Below are 19,904 nucleotides of genomic sequence, written 5' to 3' on the forward strand. Positions count from 1 at the left end.
GCCACATATATGCATGTTCTGAACAGCGTACTCAACCAGAAGTTGATTTTAAAGTTACATATAGTATTTGCTGTTTGTTCTGACGATGGCAAGGCCTGAAGGGATTCTTAGGCTGTCTCAATAAGTAAAATTTTATTATGTTTTTAATTGTTTAAACATGGTTCATTTTATAGAGTCACCTTCCACAGAGTCTAAAGCCACTTTGGCTACTTGCTGGTAATTATTTCTGGGATAATCTCCCCGCAGTAGCACCATGGGCTGACTCTTCTGGGGTGATTTCTGACCCAGTGAGGTGCTAGAGCTCATCTTGTGAAACTTAGAAGTTTTCACTAAAGTGCAGCATTGAGTGGCTCTGTGTGTGAGTGGGTCCCTGTGGACGTGAGAAAAATTACTAACTTTAGCTAACTAAGAAGGTGTTATTGAAGCAGGAGGAGCCCATGAGGATCTCTGGAGATCAAAACGTTCCAGAAGGGAAGCATTTAGGAAGGGAAGCATTTAGGAAGCATCCAGAAGGGAAGCTAGGAAGTAAGGACCTTCCTAGCTTTTGAGAAAGAGAAGGAAAAAAAGATGCTGACCAGCTGTCAACTCTGGTTCTATAAATTTCTACATCGTATGCGGCACTTTCCCGTTTCTAGAACCCGCTGGAAACAAAGTTCACTGGCAGACAGAAGGCTTTCTGCCATGATGGCACAAATGAGCGCCTTAGGAGCTGTGTCTGTAAACACTGGAGGTGATCTGAGGGTAAGCTGGGGGGACCCAGACAGGAAAACTGCACCCAATAGTTGAGGCTGCCCCCCCCCGCAGACGTCTCCCAGGGGGAGCTTACCTGGTGGAAGCCGAATTGGACTTTCTGTCAGGCCTCCTGAAAAACACTTACAGTGACATCCCTCATTTCTCGAGAACCATTTGGGGGCTCCAGGTGTTGTGGGGTGCTTTACAAGTCTCAGCCTTCAGCCTCCTGGCGATGCTGCCAGGAAAGTTCTGCCCTCCTGGTTTTCCAGCCGAAGAAACTGGGGCTCACTCAGAGTGGCTGACTTACCTCCCCGAGGTCACCCAGCTAGCGGCGCTGCAGCCAGACTCGGACCCTCACTGGCTCTGTTCTGCCCCTGCCGGAACCTCCCTGACACCCGCAGGGCCCCCACCTCACCCCCCAGAGCCGAGGCCCCACATGTGCGCGTGGAGATGGTCGGGGACCCCGCGTGTGCTTGGCAGAGAGAGGAGGCCCTAAGCCCCCGCGGCTCGGTGCGTGTGGCCAGCGGCGCCTCCGGGCCCTCCCGAGCTTTGGGGGGGGGAGGGGGGGCTCCGTTCTGCCCGCGGGCTTGGCGACCTCCCTGCCCTCGCTGCCTGCGGCTGCCCTGGGGGTGAGAAGAACCTCAGCCTCAGTAGGCTCAGACTCAGGCTGGCAGCGCCCCCTCCAGGAGGTGCCCCGACCTGCGCTTTCCTGCGCCCGGCTCTCCGCACTCTCCCTCTGCGCGTGGAAAGAACTTCAGTGATTTTCACAAAGAGGGAACTTAGAGCAGTAGAGAAGCACCTGTATACTTCTACGCTTTGTCCGCTACCCCTGCTTTTTCTTTCAGCTTCCTCAGATCTTTGCATTGTAATCTAGGCATGGGGGGGGGAGGTGTTCCCAGATACCTGTCACCCTCCCCAGGCGAGGCAGAAGTCCTTGTCATTTTTTCATTCCTGTCAGCGTTAAAGAGATGATAGTGAGCACCGACCTGCCTATATTACGCGGTGGTTTTGGCGACCCAGGCAAAACTTGATGTAAATGTGCTTCACACACAGCGAGCTGGTAGAAACAATCCGTTGTTGTCATTGCTGCAGTTGGTCGTGGAGGTTAATTTTATTCAGTGTGAAAGTTAACCAGTGACCTTCCCACCCAGAGGGTAGAAATCAATTTTACCTCGATTTCCCCTTGTGCTGTCAGCTCTTTCTTGTGAGGCCAGGGTGGTGGGCGGTTGGCAGCTGGGGACAGATCGAGGCTTCCAAGTATTTTAATGTCACAGTCCCTCCTACCTTTCAATATCTGTCAGCTTATTTTAGATTAAAATAATATTGAAGGGCACCTGGGTGGCTCATTGGGTTAAGTGTCCAGCTTCAGCTCAGGTCATCTTGAGGTTCGTGGGTTTGAGCCCTGCATTGGGCTCTGTGTTGACAGCTCAGAGCCTGGAGCCTGCTTCAGATTCTGTGTCTCCTTCTCTCTCTGCCCCTCCCCTGCCTGTGCTCTGTCTCCGTCTCTCAAAAATAAATAAACATTAAAATTTTTTAAAAATCCTCTTATAAGTATGCTCAAAGGGAGGGAACCACATTAAGAAATATAGGGGTCTTAAAGAAAATAATAAAAGGTAGTAATAGAGAACATATTTACTTGAGATTTCAGTGAAAATGCATATATATGTATATATTTTTACATTTTCAATTACGATGAAATACACATAAAATTCACCATCTTAACCATTATTAAGTCTATGATTCTGTAGCATTAGCTATATTCACACTGTTGTGCACCAATCTCCAGAAGTTTCTCATCAGGCAAAACTGAAACTCTGTACCCGTTAAACAACCCCCCACGGCCCCCTCCCTCAGGCCCTGGGCAAGCACTATTGTAATTGGAGATCATTTTGAATATTAGTAGTTGCACAACAAGAAAGTGAATTTTTTCCTCCCATTATAATAAATGAAATAAAGCAAATGTCTAACAACTACAAAGCTTAATCTGTATTTTTTGAGGAATTATTGCTATTCATGAGGCAGTTTTTTCTCTGGATGGACACATACTTTGTGATGATTGAAGTTTCTTTGTAACACACGGACTGAGCTTCATTGCAGAAAATGAGGAGACATTTTCAGATGTCTAATAAGCATAAGAGATTCTCTGACTACAATACTATGTTGGTTAAAAGAAGGTAAAGGGGTTCCAGAATTATGGCCTCTTCTGAGTTTTCAGTCTCTTACACACGGAGCTCAGACTCGTGACACAGATTTGAGGTGAGTATTATCTGGACATCAGTGTTTTGTGTGTGATCTCTTGGGATTGTTTTTGTCCCCCCNAATTCTCTTCCTGGAAACTTCTTCTACCTTAGTAAGAAACTTTTAATTCTATAAATCTCCCTAAAATGGTACTTGGCGTTCTGCAAGTGAAATTTATTTGCCAGGGCCCAAACTCCAAGAGAAATTATTGGATGTATATATTTTTTTCTTCACACATTTCTTTTGAATATTCCTTCATAGCTCAGCAGTCTGTATGTTTGATATATAGTTAGCTGACACCATTGCGCTCAAGTGGACCTAGTAATGTCATATTAACTTCCGGATAGAGATGATGTACCTAAATGAGATTGAGTCTCCCATTTAGCTAAAGAACTTGACTTTTTTCTTAAAAAGCATGTAGAAAAAATATGTATATATACATATATATGTGTATATATATATAATAATAAATGTGCCCTCCCATGTTGCAGTTAACTCTTTGTAAGCTATTTCTCCAAAGATATTTCAACCAGTTTTATATAAAAATACCCATTAATCAGCTGCTAACGGAAGTTCTTAAGCCTCTTAAAAAAAACCCTCCATGATGTGCTCTATTTTGTCTCTAGAATACAATCAAACATCAAGACCTTGTCATAGATAAATACACTTTACTTTTCGACTGTATTCTAGGCAAGCAAATTTCTTGCTGCAGATACTCGTAAAAATGAGGAAAAACTGGTTTTTCTGAGAACCCACAAAATATTTAGGAAAGATTTGCCTTCCTTAAATGAGTGTTCTGCTTCTCCAAATAGTGACACGTATGGCATCCAGAGATTCTGAATTTTCTGAGCTAGTCTCCAGAACTTCATTTATAACCTTATGCATATTCTCTCCCCCAGATTTTCCCAAGCACATGATGAAGCCAATTCTAAAATATTTTCTTGGGCCAGGAAGGAGATTTTGTTGTGTATATTAACACAGAGTTCTGTCGAATTTTAAAACATTCGAATGTAATTGAATACCTGTAAGCAAACAAAACAGACCTCTGATTATACTTCTCCTTTTTGGTCAGGGATAAAAAAAATGCCTTAGAATTTTCTCCTTTGGTAGTTCGGGGTTGTATAATAGCGTGAACAGATTTCTGACCTTTGATATTCTGCCTGAGTTAGGGTTTCTCTATTTGTAAACTCCATGTCATTATATTAGCTCCTTTGTCCTCATTTATTTTTGTCCTTAAGGCTAGAGAAACAATTAATAATAGCACGATTATGGAAACAATGAACTGTTATTAAGGTCTTCCTCACCGGAAAGCCTTTAGAGCTACTTATTTTTAACATCGTTGCATTTACACGACAGCGCCCTTTGGCCTGAAGCGTTGAGTTGATACCTGTCCCGGTGGTTTTCTTTGTTTCACTTCAGATGCAGAGCATAAATGTGAATGGGAAATATAGAAAAAAAATCTCTCTCTCATTGTTGAAAGCGTCTTGAAACCCTATGCCAAAAACTGCCGATGCCCACGGTTGTTAATTGTGTCAGTCCTCTTAGATAAAGATGTTTTCCTGAACACACCAGCCCCACAATAAGCCAGTAAATCTAAGTTTGACCTGCTGCTTCTTATTGGGAGCGCTAGGTGTGTCACAGGCTTTTCACCGAGCCGGGGTTATTAATCAAAGCTGACTCCCTCGTATTGATCAGACCTCAAACGGTTGGGTTCCATGCCGCCCTGTTTATATATCGCTGTTTAATTCGCAGCCACCCTGCGTGCACTCTATCTAAGTGACAACGATTTTGAAATCCTGCCGCCAGATATCGGGAAGCTCACAAAATTGCAGATAGTAAGTAATTTATCTAAATTCTTGGAAAATCAATTCACTTCTGCAGCCCTTGTAGGAGTAGAATCAAGTCAATTTGAGCAGGGGTGAGGTTTGTTTTGCAGGAATCAGCCACCACTCCCGATTCCGTGTGGCGTTCGTCTGCAGGCCCTTGTACATAAATGGAAAGGATGGAGCCTTCAAAGAAGAGAGGGCATGGGGGGCATGGGGCAGCACGGGAGTTTCTGTTGAGCGCCTCTCTACATGAAAACCGTTTTTGACGACCCCTTGTTTTCTTGTATTTAGCTCAGCCTTAGGGATAACGACCTGATCTCGCTGCCTAAAGAAATCGGGGAGCTTACTCAGCTTAAGGAACTCCACATTCAGGGGAACCGCCTGACCGTTCTGCCCCCAGAACTAGGTAAGGTTGCTGAGGAATGATCTCAGTTCGGCGTTGAATTAGTAACAGTGATCCCAGTGCGGCAGTTCTGAGCAACCCTCCCTCTTCCTGGCAGGCCCCTCCTCCGAGGTGCTCCTTCTGATAGTTTCTAGAAGCATTTGTCCTTGACCAGGGTTGAGCTGTTGCAGGTCTGTCCGGTCGTGCCCCTCTGTTCAGCAGCCACTGCACTCAAGGCCTGAGAAACTGCTGATGAAAATAACCCAGCTCGGCCCCTGCGCGGGGTCGGGGAAAACAGCCCAACAATAGGCATAACGGTTTTCTCTGTGCTTCTCCTTTGCTGGCTGATGTTTTTAACAATTAAAAAAAAAATTTTTTTTAACATTTATTCGTTTTTGAGAGACAGCACAGACCAGTGGGGCAGAGAGAGGAGGAGACACAGAATCTGAAGCAGGCTCCTGGCTCTGAGCTTGACATCAGCACAGAGCCCAATGTGGGGCTCATACTCACGAGCTATGAGATCATGACCTGAGCCCGGGTTGGATGCCTAACTGACTGAACCCCCCAGGCACCCCAGCAGTTTTTTAACCAAGCCACCACTTTTTTTTTTTTTTTTAATCTCTTAGTTTTTAATTTTAGTCCCTTGGAAACTTTTGCCCCGTAAAGTACTTGTTAGAGCTGCATGAAAATACCTTTTGCCATCATGCATTTGGTCCTCACCAGACCCCGTTTCCAGTGAGAACTGTTAAATAGCTTCTGGCTGAGAATTCCCTGGTCCAGCTCCTGTGACAGGTGAGTCCTAGTCCTCTGCCTGCTCGTTACCCCGGCCCAGGGTGGGCTTATGATGTCCCTCGGAAACCATGTCCAAACCTGCTATGCTATTGCTGACATTATTCTGCCCTTCTGGAAAGGTTCTGTGAGTTTACTTCCCTTTTCTTTTGCAGACCCTCCATGTTCTCTCACTTCTTCAACCCATTCAACTGCATTTTTGCTCAAACTGAATATTTGCTTTTCTGCTCCAGAATCCTGTAATTAAAAACACACACACACACACTTAACCCAAAGTTCTTGGAGCTAGAACCTCAAGTGAATCTGACGTTTTGAAAGAATGTAAGCTCCGTGAGAGCAGGGTGGGGTTTTCTATTCGCCACCTCCTGGATTCCCCGTGCCTGCCCTGTGCTGGGCTTCAGCGTGCTGCTCAAGGAATGGGTCCTGAGTGAGTTCCTGAAGTGAGGACTCACACTGCAGGGTGCCGGGAAGGCCACGCAGAGGCACGCTTGGACCTGCCCAGAGCTGTGCTCCCCGTACGGAAGCCACAAGCCACGTTTCCAGTGCTCGGTGTCCATGTACGGCTTGTGGCTGCCCCGCGGGAAGGCACAGGTACAGAGCATTTCCGCCAGCCAGGGGTTCTGTGGGCGGCGCGGCTCTGAAGGAGGAGCATTCCCATGATTTCATGCAACGGAGGGAAGTTAAGTTTCAGGCCCGCTGCCCCGTCTCCTCCGGCAACTTTGTCCTTGTAAAAGGTCTGGAGGAATCTGCGCTGTTTTCAGGGGCTGAGAAGTGGCTCAGCACGTGGCCCTCAGGGAGTTACATGTTGTCACGTGTCCCCTTAGGAACAGGCTGCGGGACCAAGAACGGATCGTTGCGCACATTTTTAAGGTGAAAAAAAGACTCCTTGTCAAAAGATAGGGTTTGTACAGTGACTGTTAACTAGAGGTGGAGGCGTTAGTGATACCTGGGGGCTTTTGCACAGTGCGCGTACTGCTCCCTCCCTGGCCTGCTGTATCAAAATCCCCCTGCAGGAGGCGCATTCTCGTGCTTCTGGAAAAGCCTGTCCCTCCCCACCCCACCCCACCCCCAGCTTCTGGAGTGCGTTCTCAGCGTGATTAGGAGTAATTGTGTGTGTGTGTGTGTGTGTGTGTGTGTGTGTGTGTGTGTGTGTGTTTTAATGTGCTTTGTTATTTTATTTCATTTTTCAAGCAGAGAAGCCAGCGAGGGCATCGATCAGTGATTTCTGTCAGATACTACTTTGTTAGAAAAATAAACCCAAGTGGATACCTGTGTCCTTACGTATTTTGAAATCTTAACACACATTGCTTATCCTGTTTAAATATCTTGTTTAAAATTTAGTCCTATTTATGTAACATTGCTGTTAAGCTCTCCAGTAACAATTCATATGTACATAAAACTTAATCCCAACATCTGCACCGTGGCAGCTTTCCCTAATGACAGGCAGGTACTTAACTGGAAATAAATGATAACCCCCTGGGAGTTTTGTTACAGATCGAAACTAAAGATGAAGACAGATGTATTCTTTATTTTTGAATAGTGGGGTTTTTTTTGGTCAAGAATAATATAATACATAGTAACATAATAATAGCTGTTACAATAGCCGGTACACCTTAGGGTTCTGTGACAAGTGCTTTTCCTACCCTGGCTCCTGGAATTGTCATAAGACTTATAAGCTGACTTTTTAGAGGTAAGGAGACTGAAGCTTAGCGATGTCCCTAGGGGCACAGCTAACGAGTCACGGAGGCTTGATTTGAACCGTGTCAGCCTCTCCTCCAGGTCCATATTCCTAACTACTGTGGTGTTCGTTTCCATTCACGCCTGTAAAGTGATTCCCAGAAAGCGATCTCCAAGTAGGAGCAAAGCGCAGCACTGGCTGGCTTCCTCGAGTGGCAGGAGAAGAGCTGCCATCCTGTGGCCGTGGGACGGCCAGCCAGGCGGGGGTGTACACAGCAGGTCCATAATACACTGCAGAGCGCAGAGACATGGCGTCTGTGAAACAGTGCTCTTCGGATAGGACCTTCCAAGCCGCATTGTCCCCGGGGTCCTCCCCCCCCTCCTGCCCTCCTCCTGTCCCCGTAGACATTCAGTCCCAGCGGAAATGTCTTTGGTTTGGCTTGTCCTTAGTAGCTAAGATGATTGCCTGGAGTCACCCTGGCCTGCTGATGAGCGGCGCTGGGGACTGATGCGCTTGAAGTGTATTGTATCTGTCCCTGCAGCATCCACTGGGTGCTCGGTAAAGTGTGGTCATGCTCTCTGCCCTGTACGTTCATATTGTACGTATCGGAATAAGCGAGGCAGCTGCTTTTGAGATTTCTGTGAAATTTCCTTTAAACATAAATTTGGAGGTGGGGCGCCTGGGTGGCTCATTTGGTTAAGTGTCCAACTCTCGGATTCAGCTCAGGTCATGATCTCATGGTTTCAGGAGCTCAGGCCCGATGTTGGGCTCTGTGCTATGGTATGAAGCCTGCGTAGGGTTCTCTCGCTCTCCTCTCTTTACTTCTCTCCCACTCACACTGTTTGTCTCAAAATAAATAAATTTTAAAGAAGATAAACATAAATTTGGAGTTTAACGACTTGAAGCTATTGGTAAGAGTCTTGGAACCAAGCAGTGGAATCCAGGTGAGTTCTGACTTGTCAGGTCGAAGAATGTTCCGGGCACAGCCAAGTCAAGTGAGGAGTTTGGTTGGAATTTTTTCTGTGTCATTCTATTACTTTCCTTTTGTTGGGAATCCCTGAGTAAGTTACTTTACCTGCTGTGTCTGATTCCTAGAAAAGGGTACCCTTGATTTCATGTTGGTCCATATACCTATAGCAAATTAGAGAAAAATTAGGTCTGTCATTCACCCATTCAGACATTTATTAGATTCCTACTTAAAGCCAGGTCGTGTCTCCAAGGAACCAACTTTCCAATAAAGTCAAATTCACTTACTCATCAGCTGTTTATTGGGCCCCTGTTTCATGCTTATTTCTTGGAGACAGGACAAGGGACACCCCACCATCCTGCAGTGGGAGAGGGCAGATGAGTGGAGGGATGGATAGCAAATCAGATAGTAAATGCTTTGTGAAAAAAATAAGCACGGAAGGGAATGTCTAGATGGGAGTGGGAGCGATATCACTCTGCTGACCAGAGTCAGCAGAGAAGGGCTTACCCAGAAGTTGGTATCATTTAAGCAGAGACCTAAACAAGGGAGGGGACTTCCTGGCAGTGGGAACAGGAAGTGCAGACATCCTGATGTGGGTTGTGTGTTGAGGAATAACAGGGGCAGATACAGTACACTTCAAGTGCATCAGCCCCTAGCGCTCCCGAGGGGAGGGTGGGGTGTGGGGAGCTCAGTTAGGAAGTGGGGACAAGATCCCATGAGAATTGGTGGGCACTGTAAGGATTTTGGCTTTTGCTCTGAGTGAGGTGGTGTGGCAGCCTGAATAATGGCCCCAAAGATGCCCCCGTCCCTGGGCATCTGTCACCTTGCATGGTAAACGGACTTTGCCAATGTGATTTAGAATCTTGAGATGGAGAGATGATCCTGGATTTCCAAGGTGAGCCCAGTGCAATCACACGAGCTTTAGAAGAGGAAACAGTAGGGTCAGAGACAGCAGTCCGCAGTCGAAGATGTGATGACCGAGGAGGTTGGAGTGGTGTGTCGTGGAAGGGAGCTTGAGCCAGGGAATCCAGGTAGCTTCTGGAAGCTGAGGAAAGCAGGGCAGTGGATTTTCTTCTGAAGTCTCCAGAAGGAATGCAGCCCTTCTCCATCCAGATGGTCATAACGGTCAGATTCTGAGTCTGTTTCAAAGGCAGAATGAACAGGACTCAGTGATGAACTGGATAAGGGGAGAGTGGGAGTTGACTGTGAGGTTTCCGACCCGAGGAGCTAAAAGGATGGGAAAGATAACGGGAAGGATTGGGGAGGAGACGTGGGGAGGAAAGGAGGTAGTCATTAGCCGAGTTGTGGGTATCTTAAGCTCGAGATGCCTTTTTGGATGTCTGATCGGGAGGGCAGCCGGGTAGTGCGATCTGAAGGGGGAGGTGAGGTCTGTGCTAATAGATAATGTGTGACGTTATGAACATAACTGTAGTGCTACCGAGTGGACGCGACTCCGTGGGAGGGACTGTAGGAGGTAGAGCCTGGGAGCACCCTGGTTCCTAGACACTAGAGCCGGAAGGACTGGGACCTTTGTGTGTCTGGTTGGTCCCAGGGCAGGTGTGTGTGGTCGGGCCAGGGACTGCGGCCTCCCTGGGTTAACTCCCTGGTGGCTCCCTCGTGCCGGTGCAACGGGCATGCTGTGCTTCGGAGGAAACATGTTCTTCCTGACGTGAGTTAATTCTGCCAGTGAAGGCGTGAGATAGACACAGCTGCAATCTTGTCCTGAGCCTGTATGAATCCCAAGGCCTCTTCAGGACCCGTACTTCAGCCAGTCTCTTCGATGTGAGCAGATGACGTTTCACCCGGCTTGAAGGAGTGGGAGCGGGAGCGGGCGGAGTGGAGGAAGGGAGCCCAGGGGCCCGAGCCGGTCTCTTCCGCCCTTTGGCATTTCCTGTCGCACGCCAGACCGCGGTCGTCTTACGAGCTGAAGATGCGACTTGTGTGTTTTCGCGTGGTCTCCTCTCGGTTGTCCAGGGTTTGGTTGCTTGCTCTTGCTCAAGGCATTTCGGGTGTCTTGGCTTCTGGACAGTCCTGGGACCTCTTCTCCCGCATCTGTCACCCAGGGAATTGCCGTCGGAGAAGGAAATCGCCTTGGTCAGCTGGGCATGCAGCAAAGCAAAGTGTGTGAGATGTGGGAACCTTGTCTGCACCCGTCTGAGCAGCCCGTGGGAGGGCTGTGTGCTGTGACACGGACACCTGGGGCTGGCTGGCGCCGCGTCCTGCTTTGTATGCCAGGAATCAGGAGCATTTTTTATTACAGAAATAGGAGAAGCATATGTATTCCTACTTGCGTATTTGTGAAGAGTGGAAACAAATACTATGTCCATTCAAAGAGTAAGCGATGTCAGGAATTGAGAAGTTTCTCCAATTATAATTCTGTAGAATGAACAGAATTAGGAAAGAGGGGATGGACCAGTCTAAACTCTTTAGTATGATGCCTCTTAATCCTTTTCTTTATGGGTGTTGAGAAGCTAAAGAAAAATACTGAGGCAGGCAAGAAGGAAACGCAGTTTTCTTTTTGGTCACTCGAGTCCCAGATTGTGTCTTGTTTTATTGTCTTTGGTGTTATTTTCACTCTGTCAGTTGCATCCCAATGATCTTAACCCACAGGTTTCAAAAACCAGCAACACAAGTTGTAATGTGTACAGTAGAAGGTAGACGCTGCTTTCTTCCTCACCAGGCTCGGGTTCAGTGCTTTGTGACTTTGGACAAGTTACTTTACTTTCTGTGCCTCGTGTAGAATGGGACTAAGAGTGGTCCCGCCTCAGAGTGCTGTCTGAGGATCAGAGAATAATCCATACAGAGAATTTAGCCACTTGCCAGGAGTGAGGGACAGCTGCTCAGGAAACGTGAGGTAAACGCGCACAGGTGCACACGTGTGTGTGTATGTGCATTTGCGGGTACAGATGGTGGGTTTCAGGCTATAGAATTTTGACTTTGGAGACTGGTTTTCTGAAGCCTGGGCTCCTCTTCCACAGTCTAACCATAGTGGTTGCCTGAGTCCCACCCTTTTGCCAGGGAGAAGCACTTGCCTTGGAGCACCAGACAGGAAGACTGACGGGGAAGGTCAGAAAGCTGGAGTCCCCATGGGCACGCAGTGATGGGCTGGTTTACCCTGTGGGTGGAGGCAGACTGTGCATTAGCTTCCGGTGTGGAAGGGAGGAGAAGCACAGCAGGTGTGGGGAAAGACGTGCAGGGGTGCTGCGGGGAGAGGCTAGTGTAAGCCCCGTGGAGCGGCTCCTCGTGGCAAACACTTGGTGTGGGTCGGCCCTGGCATTGGTGTCCTTAATTCCATGGTCACGATTGTGATAAACTTTTTTTTTTTAGGTTTATTTTTATTTATTTTTGAGAGAGAGAGAGAGCGCACACACGCGCAAGAGGGGAGGGGCCGAGAGGCAGGGAGACAGAATCCCAAGCAGGCTCCATGCCGCTAGCCCAGAGCCCGATGTGGGGCTCGAACCCACAAACCGTGAGATGAGGACCTGAGCCGAAATCAAGAGTCAGATGCCCAACCAACAGAGTCACCCAGGCGCCCCCTGTAGTACCAAACGTGTAATTTCACCAATTTCACACTCGTGTCCACAGTCTGTGACAACTGCCCCATGTTAACCAAGGATAGGGCCATTTGGTGCTTTTGCTTTAGATCCGCCTAGGACACAGTGGAAGGTGAAAATGCAACATTTTATAGGGGAAAATGATGGATCAGATGCTAACAGAGACACACACCTCCCAAGACGTAATTGTTAGTCTGTGAAATGGTTGCCAAGTGTCATGATATGTTAGTTTCATAGCATAGTGAGCGGCAAGTACTTACTTTATAGAATTATAAACTGTGCCGCTTGTATAAAATTGAATTTGGCAGTTGATCATAAACATTTTTTCTTGAAGTTACTTTTAGGCTCGATAGAATTACATAAAAACCTCAGTTTTACACAAAATGTCATAATTTACAAAATGGTTCCCTAGACTTTAATCTCAGTTCTGTACTATAGACAAGGAAAGTTCTTTGGCCACTTTTTAAAGGTGTCAAAACCAAAGTGCATAGGGAGCTTGTGACATGCCCAGAGCTCCACTACTGATACAGCTCGTTACTGACAGAGTCGTATTTTTAGCTCAGGTTTGTCGACTTCAAAAATAAGCAGTTGTTGAAAGAAGATGTGGTATACATGTACAGTGGGATATTATTCAGCCGTATAAGCAGATGACATCATACCATCTGACGGACCTAGAGGGTATCATGCTAAGTGAAATAAGTCCTTGAAAGACACACATCGTATGATTTCAGTCCTGCGTGAAATCTAAAAAACAAAACAAATTGGGGCACCTGGGTGGCTCAGTCAGTTACGTGTCTGACTTTAGCCCGGGTTATGATCTCACAGTTCGTGAGTTCAAGCTCCACGTCGGGCTCTGTGCTTGTGCTGACAACTCAGAACCTGGAGGCTACTTCAGATTCTGTGTTTCCCTGTCTCTCTGCCCCTCCCCTGCTCTTGTTCTGTCTCTCTCAGAAATAAACATTAAAATAAAATTTAAAACAAAACAAAACAAACAAATAAGTAGAATCAGACCTTTAAATACACAGAGGAAACCAGTAGTTGCCAGAGCGAAGCGGGTGGGAGGATGGGCAAAATAGGTGAAGCGTGGGTGGGAGATATAGGATCCCAGTTATCAGGCGAAAAAGTCACGGGGATAAAGGGCACAGCTCGGGGAATATAGTCAGTGATGTTTTGACAATGTCGTATGGACCGACAGTAGCTACACTTGCGGCGAGCAGAGTGTAACGTTTAGAGATGTTAAATCGCTGTGTTGTATACCTGAAACTTGATGAAATGTGTGCCAACTGTACTCAGAAAAAAAAAATTTTTAAAGAAGCTAAAAGAACCCTCGTCCTCAAAAACTGAAGTATTCCTCTAAATAGTGTATCCATAAATGTATCAGTACTGAACCAGTTAAGAAAACATCATTTATCATGAGATGACAGATTACAGTGATTCCAAACATAGGCCTTAATTTTATTCTTTGAAAAATAAAACGCGAGGGATAGAAAATCTTTACCAAACTCTGACTTTTGGTTTGAATTATATTACATCCTTTTACATTTTATTTCTGTGTTAGTATTCTTTTGACACACATCACAGGAAATATTTCCCATTCTTTGATTCCCATGGTCATAGTTGATAATCAAAAATGATTCCTGTCAGTCTCCTACATAATATTTTTTAACAAGTTGCGTTTTTATATATTCTATTTCAGTGAATTTTTAACCCCAGAAAATGCTCTGAGTGTGGATTTTAAAAATGCTAAGTGAATTATATTTCTGCCTGGTGAGTTACTGCCTTAAAGGGGGTGGGAAGTTGCAACACATAAAACGTTTCCATTCCGTATTATAAATTTCAGGAAACCCAATGTCAGGTTCAGTGTGATTGAACATGTGCATCAATCTGTGTTAACACCAGCTGGTAAGGCACGCTGCTGTTTGCAGTGGACCATTCTTTGATTTAATAGGATACTAAATGAATTCTTGCCCTGGGAGAAATACTGGTGGTACTGAGATTCTAGATTTCATTTTTTTTTTTAATTCCCATGTCATATCTGTAAATACAGTTCCTATCACCTGAGTACGTATACAGTGTCTTAGGTTTATGTAGCATCTCCCTCAAAGCATCTCCTGTATAGTACATTATTCCTGCATTAAAAAAAAAAAAAAGCAGTATTATTCTAACTTAGACCTGAACTGTACTGCATGTGTGAGTGTCTTTCGGGGGTCAGGGCTGGGATAGGGTGAAGTGGAAGATGATTTCCTTTATGCTGGCAACACCAGAGATTTAGTGATAGACCCCAAGACTACATGCCCATATTCATTGTCAACATACATTTAATGATTTTAATAGACCTCAGTACTCTGTTGCCTTTTATATGTGCTTGCACTAAGCAGAAAGGCTCCTCTCCTTGGACAGCCCCTATCTATCTTACTGGGTCAGATTCTGACCTGCGGCTCTTTATACGGTGTATTCCTCTGACCTTCTGGGTTTGACGCACAGCAGTAAGTGAAATAGACATGATCCCTTCCCTTAGAAAGGAATCCTTTGAAGGAAACAAGAAATAGTTGAAAATGACAAGCAGAAATTACAACAAATACCCAGATCTGCTGGAATGTGAGCTCTGGTGTTACACTTGAACTTGATTCCTTGAAGAGAAGATAGTGCGCCTCCGCCCTCTCTCACCTGGGTTGCTGCAGGAGGCTTCTAACTGGTTTTGCTGCTTCCTACTTCGCTCCGTCCAATCCAGTCTTCACATAGTGCTCAAGGTGCTTTTCTGAAATCACACAGTGGGCTCTATCACTTCTGGAACTAGAATTCTTGAAGGTACTCTGTTGAGCCATAAGACTCAGGATTATCTTGCCTCCATGTTTTTATGCTGCCCTGGAGCCCCCCGCCCCCGCTCATGGGCTACCCTCAGTGTCTGCTTCATAGGTTTTCATGATCTTTGCTCTCTGCTTGGAGTTTTCATCTCCTGAACACTTGCACAGGTGGTACCTTCAGGTGTCAACTCACATGAGATTTTTTTTTTCCCTCAGTGATCCCTTTCCTGACCATTTACTATCTCACCAGCCCCTTCTTCTTATTTTTTACTATGGCATGCTGGGTTTGTTTTTTGTTTTTTTTTTTTTGCATTCATGCATAGTCTTCTACCCGCCAAATATTTATTCAACACCAACTTGTGTTCTGAGACCCTTGGGAGAGATCCTTGGCTGGTGATGGGGAGGACAGAAAAATCCCTACTCTGATGGAGACTTGGATCGACAGTCAGCTCAAATTAAGCTCTGTGTGTGGTATATATATTTTTTTCCATAGAAGTAATTGCTCTAGCACCATTAGTAGAAAAGAATCTCTTTGGGGCGCCTGGGTGGCTCAGTCAGTTAAGTGTCTGACTTCGGCTCAGGTCATGATCTCACGGTTCGTGGGTTCGAGCCCCATGTCGGGCTTTGTGCTGATAGCAGCTCAGAGCCTAGGGCCTGCTTCAGATTCTGTGTCTACCTCTCTCTAACCCTCCACTGGTCATGCTGTCTCTCTCTCTCTCTCAGAAATAAATAAAAAACGTTAAAAAAAAAAAGAATCTTTTTTATAAAGAATTGCTTTGGTCTTAGTCAAAAGCCAATTTACTATATAAATGTGGATATATTTCTGGATTGTATATTAGGTTTCCTTGTTCTGCCTTTCTACCATGTTATCCTTATGACTGTAGCTTCATAAGAAGTCTTAACATCACGGAGTGTAACTTTTTTTTCAAAATTGTTTTGGCTAGTCTGTGTCCTTTTACATGCATATATATTTTAGAATCAGCCTGCTGGAATTTTGATTGGAATTTGACTGAACTGACAGATCAATTTGGAGAGAATTTGCATCTTGACAATATAGAGTCTTCCAATCTGTGAACATGATCTATTTCTCCATTTGTTTAGGTTTTTAAAATTTCTCTTGGCAATGTTCTAGTTTTTACTTGCATATATCTTGTTAAATTTATGCTTAAGTATTTTAGGTTTTTGATGCTATTGTGAGTGGAACTCTTTAAATTTCATTTTCAATTATTGCTGGTACTTCAAAATACAATAGCTTTTGGAACAATTGACCTTGGTTCCTGTGATTTTTCTTAGTTTTCCTATAAGTCTAGTTCTGGTCAGGTTTTTGTTTGTTTGTTTGTTTGGCTCTTTTGTTGTTGGCAGGGGGTACCATAGCATATTGCCTGAGGTTTTCTATATATGTAATCATCTTGTCTTCTAAAAAAGACCACTGTATTTCTTTTTTTCCGGTTACTATTCTTTATTGCTTTCTTGTCTTATTACACTGGCTAGGCCCTCCACTACAGTGTGGAATAGAAGCAGTGAGAAGGAATATCCTAGCTTTAACTTTCTTAGGGGGAAAGTATTATTGTTCATTGTTAAATGGATAATAGTTATGTCTTTTGAAAAATGCTTTTTTTAAGTCAGGTTGAGAAAGTTTTCTCAAGTTTCTTCAAGTTTTTATGAATAGGTATTAAATATAGCTGAAAGCTTTTTTCTTTTTTTTTTTTCCCCCCTCTATTGAGGTGGTCATATGATTTTTCTCCACTGGTAGCCATCCTCCGCTGGTAGCCATCCATCTAATGATCCGTGTATCCTGGTATTCATACCCTTGTGTAGCCTGCTCCCATTGGTATCTGTGACTAATACAGTATAGCAAAAATAACAACATGTCACTTGTGACATGAAATTATAAAAGACATAGCAGCTTCCGTCTTGGGTATGCTGTCTTGTCCTTTCTCTCACTCTCTTGGATCACTTTTAGGGGAAGCCAGTTGTCCTATTGCGAACAACCTTACTGAGTGAACTTTAAAGTGGATCATCCAGCCCCAGTCAAGCTTAGACGAGCCCCAGATTGGCAGCTTGACTATTTCCTAAAAGTCCCGGATCCGGAACCACTTGGATAAGTCACTCTCAGATTGCTACCCGGAGAAAGTGTTAAGATAATAAACATTAACTGTATTAAGTTCCAAGTTGTGGAATACTGTGTTCTCTAATAGTGTATAACTAGTACGTCTCCTTTACTTGCCAGTGTGGCAGAGGACATTGATTGTTCACATGTTAAATCAGTCATGTATTTTTATAGTAAAGCCCACTTGATATTACTGTTTTATACTTTTTTTTCTTTTTGGGTAAAACCTTTATCGAGATATAATTTACATACCATATAATTCACACGTTTGAAGTGTACAGTTCAGCGTTTTTAGTATGCTCAGAATTGTACAACTGTCAGCATGGTTTTAGAACATTTTTATTAGCTTAAAAAGAAACTCCATGCCCTATTGCTGTCATTTTACAATTTCCCCCTCCCCCAGGATTTTTATAGTTCGGCATTTAGGTTTAGAATTAGGATCTGTTTTGAATTAATTTTTGTATGTGGTGTGATAAAGGTTCAATTTCATTGTTTTGCATGTGGCTGTCCAGTTGTTAAAGGACCATTTGTTGAAAAGACTGTATTTTGCTCATTGAGTGGTCTTGGCATCCTTGTTAATACTGACTTGACCACAGATACACGATTTCATTTCTGGACTTAGGTTTGTCTCATTGATGTATATAGTTCTGTCCTATGTAAGTTCTACACTATTGTTAATACTGCTGCTTTTCAGTTAAGTTCTCAAGTTGGGACCTGTAACCTCCAGCTTTGTTATTCTTTTACAACATTGTTTTTGGCTATGTTGAGTCCCTTGACTTTCCAGATAAATTTTAGGATCAACCAGTTTATCAATTTCTACAAAGAAGCCAACTCGTGTTCTGATCAGGATTACATTAAATCTGTAGATTATTTTGGGGAGTATTGCTGTCTTATATTAAATTTGAGATCCGTGAACATAACTTTTTTTTTCTTTTTTTTAATTTATTTCTAGGAGNCTTAACCGACTAAGCCACCCAGGTGCCCCTAAAATAACTTTTCTTTAGATCTTTTTTTAAATTTCTTTCAACAATAGTTTGTCAGTTTCAGAATATATGTTTGTTTGTTTTTTAATATTTTTATTTATTTCTAGGAGAGAGAGAGAGAAATAGCGTGAACAGTGGAGGGTCAGAGAGAGAGGGAGATACAGACTCTGAAACAGGCTCCAGGCTCTGAGCTGGCAGTCAGCACAGAGCCCGACGCGGGGCTTGAACCCACGAACCGCGAGATCATGACCTAAGCGAAAGTCGGACGCTTAACCAACTAAGCCACCCAGGCGCCCCTCAGAATATATGTTTTACACTTCCTTTGTTAAATGTGTTCCTCAACATTTTATTCTTTTTGATGCTATTGTAAATAAAATTCTGTTTTTAATTTATTTTCAGTTCATTGCTAGTATATAAAAGTAAAATTGATCTTTATACTGATCTCGTGTCCTGTAATGTTGTTGAACTTGTTTGTTAGTTTTAATTAGTTTTTAGTGGATTACTTAGAATTTTTTGTATACAAGGTCATGTAATCTGCAGTGAGAGAGAGTTATACTTCTTCCCTTCTAATCTAGATGCCTTTTATTTCATTTTCTTACCTGATTACTTTGGCCATAACCTCAGATCAGTGTTGAATATGAATGACAAGAGCAGACATCTTTATCTTATTCCTGATCTTAGACAGAAGGCTTCTAGTCTTTCCTCAGTAAGTACATTTTCTGTGAGTTCTTTGTAGATGACCTTTGTCAGATGTAGGAAGTGCCCTCTGTTCCTTGTTTGTAGGATGATTTTATCATAAAAGGGATTTTGTTAAATTTTGTTGGATTTTGTTAAATGCCTTTTCTACATCTATTGAGATGATAATGTGGTTTTTGTTTTTTGTGTTTCCGTGTTCTTCTGGATTTGGTTTGCTAATATTTTCTTGAAAGATTTTCCACTTCATTAAATTCACGAGGGATACTGGTCTGTACTTTTTTAAACAGTATTTTTGCACAGAGTCAGGAATATCCTGGTCTCATAAAGTTGGTAAAATGGATATTTTTAGATGTTTGAGAGAATTCATTAGTGAAGCCCTGTGGGTCTTGAGTTTTCGTTGCAGAAAAGTTTAGAGTTATGAATTCAGTATTTTCATAGCTACAAGGCTCCTCCGGATTCTCTTTTAGCATTGGTGATTTTTTGTTTGTTCTAAGTTAGTCTGTAGCATCTATAATGATACCCCATTTTTATTTATGATACTAGTAATTTAGGTTTCTTCTCTTTGCTTTCGATTGGTCTGGCTAGGCTTTATCAATTTTATTTCTTGTTCAAAAAACTGGTGTTTAATTGAATTTCTTAATCTTTGTTTTGTATTTCATTGATTTCCTTTTCTTCTGCTCACTTTGAGACCAATTAGCCCTGATTTTTTAAATTTCTTTAGGGAAAAGCTTAGACCTTTGTTTTTCAGTCTTTCTCTTTTTCTAATATAAGTGTTCATAGAAATATAGGAATGTATTTTTCTTTAATCACTGTCTGAATTACATTCCACACATTTTGTGTTTTAACTATCATTCATTTAAAAATATTTTCAGGGCACCTGGGTGGCTCACTTGGTTGAGTGTCTGACTCTTGATTTTGGTTCAGGTAAGGATCCCAGGGTCATGGGATCAAGCCTCATGTCAGGCTCCTCTCTCTCTCTCTCTCTCTCTCTCTCTCTCTCTCTCTCACTTTCCTTCTGCCCCCCCCCTTAACATTCTTTATCTTAAAAATAAAAATAAATAAATGTATTTTCCAATTCCCTTGTAATTTCTTCCTTGTCATGTGGGTTATCTAGACATGATTTGTCTTCAAAGATTTTGCAGTCA

The 19,904-nt window shown here is 43.7% G+C and overlaps 1 protein-coding gene across 1 annotated transcript in view; it reads left to right on the top strand.

The window, feature by feature from the left end:
- Nucleotides 1-19,904, top strand: part of RSU1 (Ras suppressor protein 1) — a 190,701-nt gene that overhangs the window by 51,937 nt on the left and 118,860 nt on the right. Inside the window, 4 exon segments of the mRNA XM_077772423.1 lie at nucleotides 805-829; nucleotides 3,011-3,082; nucleotides 4,723-4,805; nucleotides 5,088-5,202. Coding sequence (XP_077628549.1) covers nucleotides 805-829; nucleotides 3,011-3,082; nucleotides 4,723-4,805; nucleotides 5,088-5,202 — 295 coding nt within the window.

The sequence above is a fragment of the Crocuta crocuta genome, unplaced genomic scaffold, assembly GCF_008692635.1.
Source record: "Crocuta crocuta isolate KB4526 unplaced genomic scaffold, BGI_CrCroc_1.0 scaffold96, whole genome shotgun sequence".
NCBI lineage: Eukaryota > Metazoa > Chordata > Mammalia > Carnivora > Hyaenidae > Crocuta > Crocuta crocuta.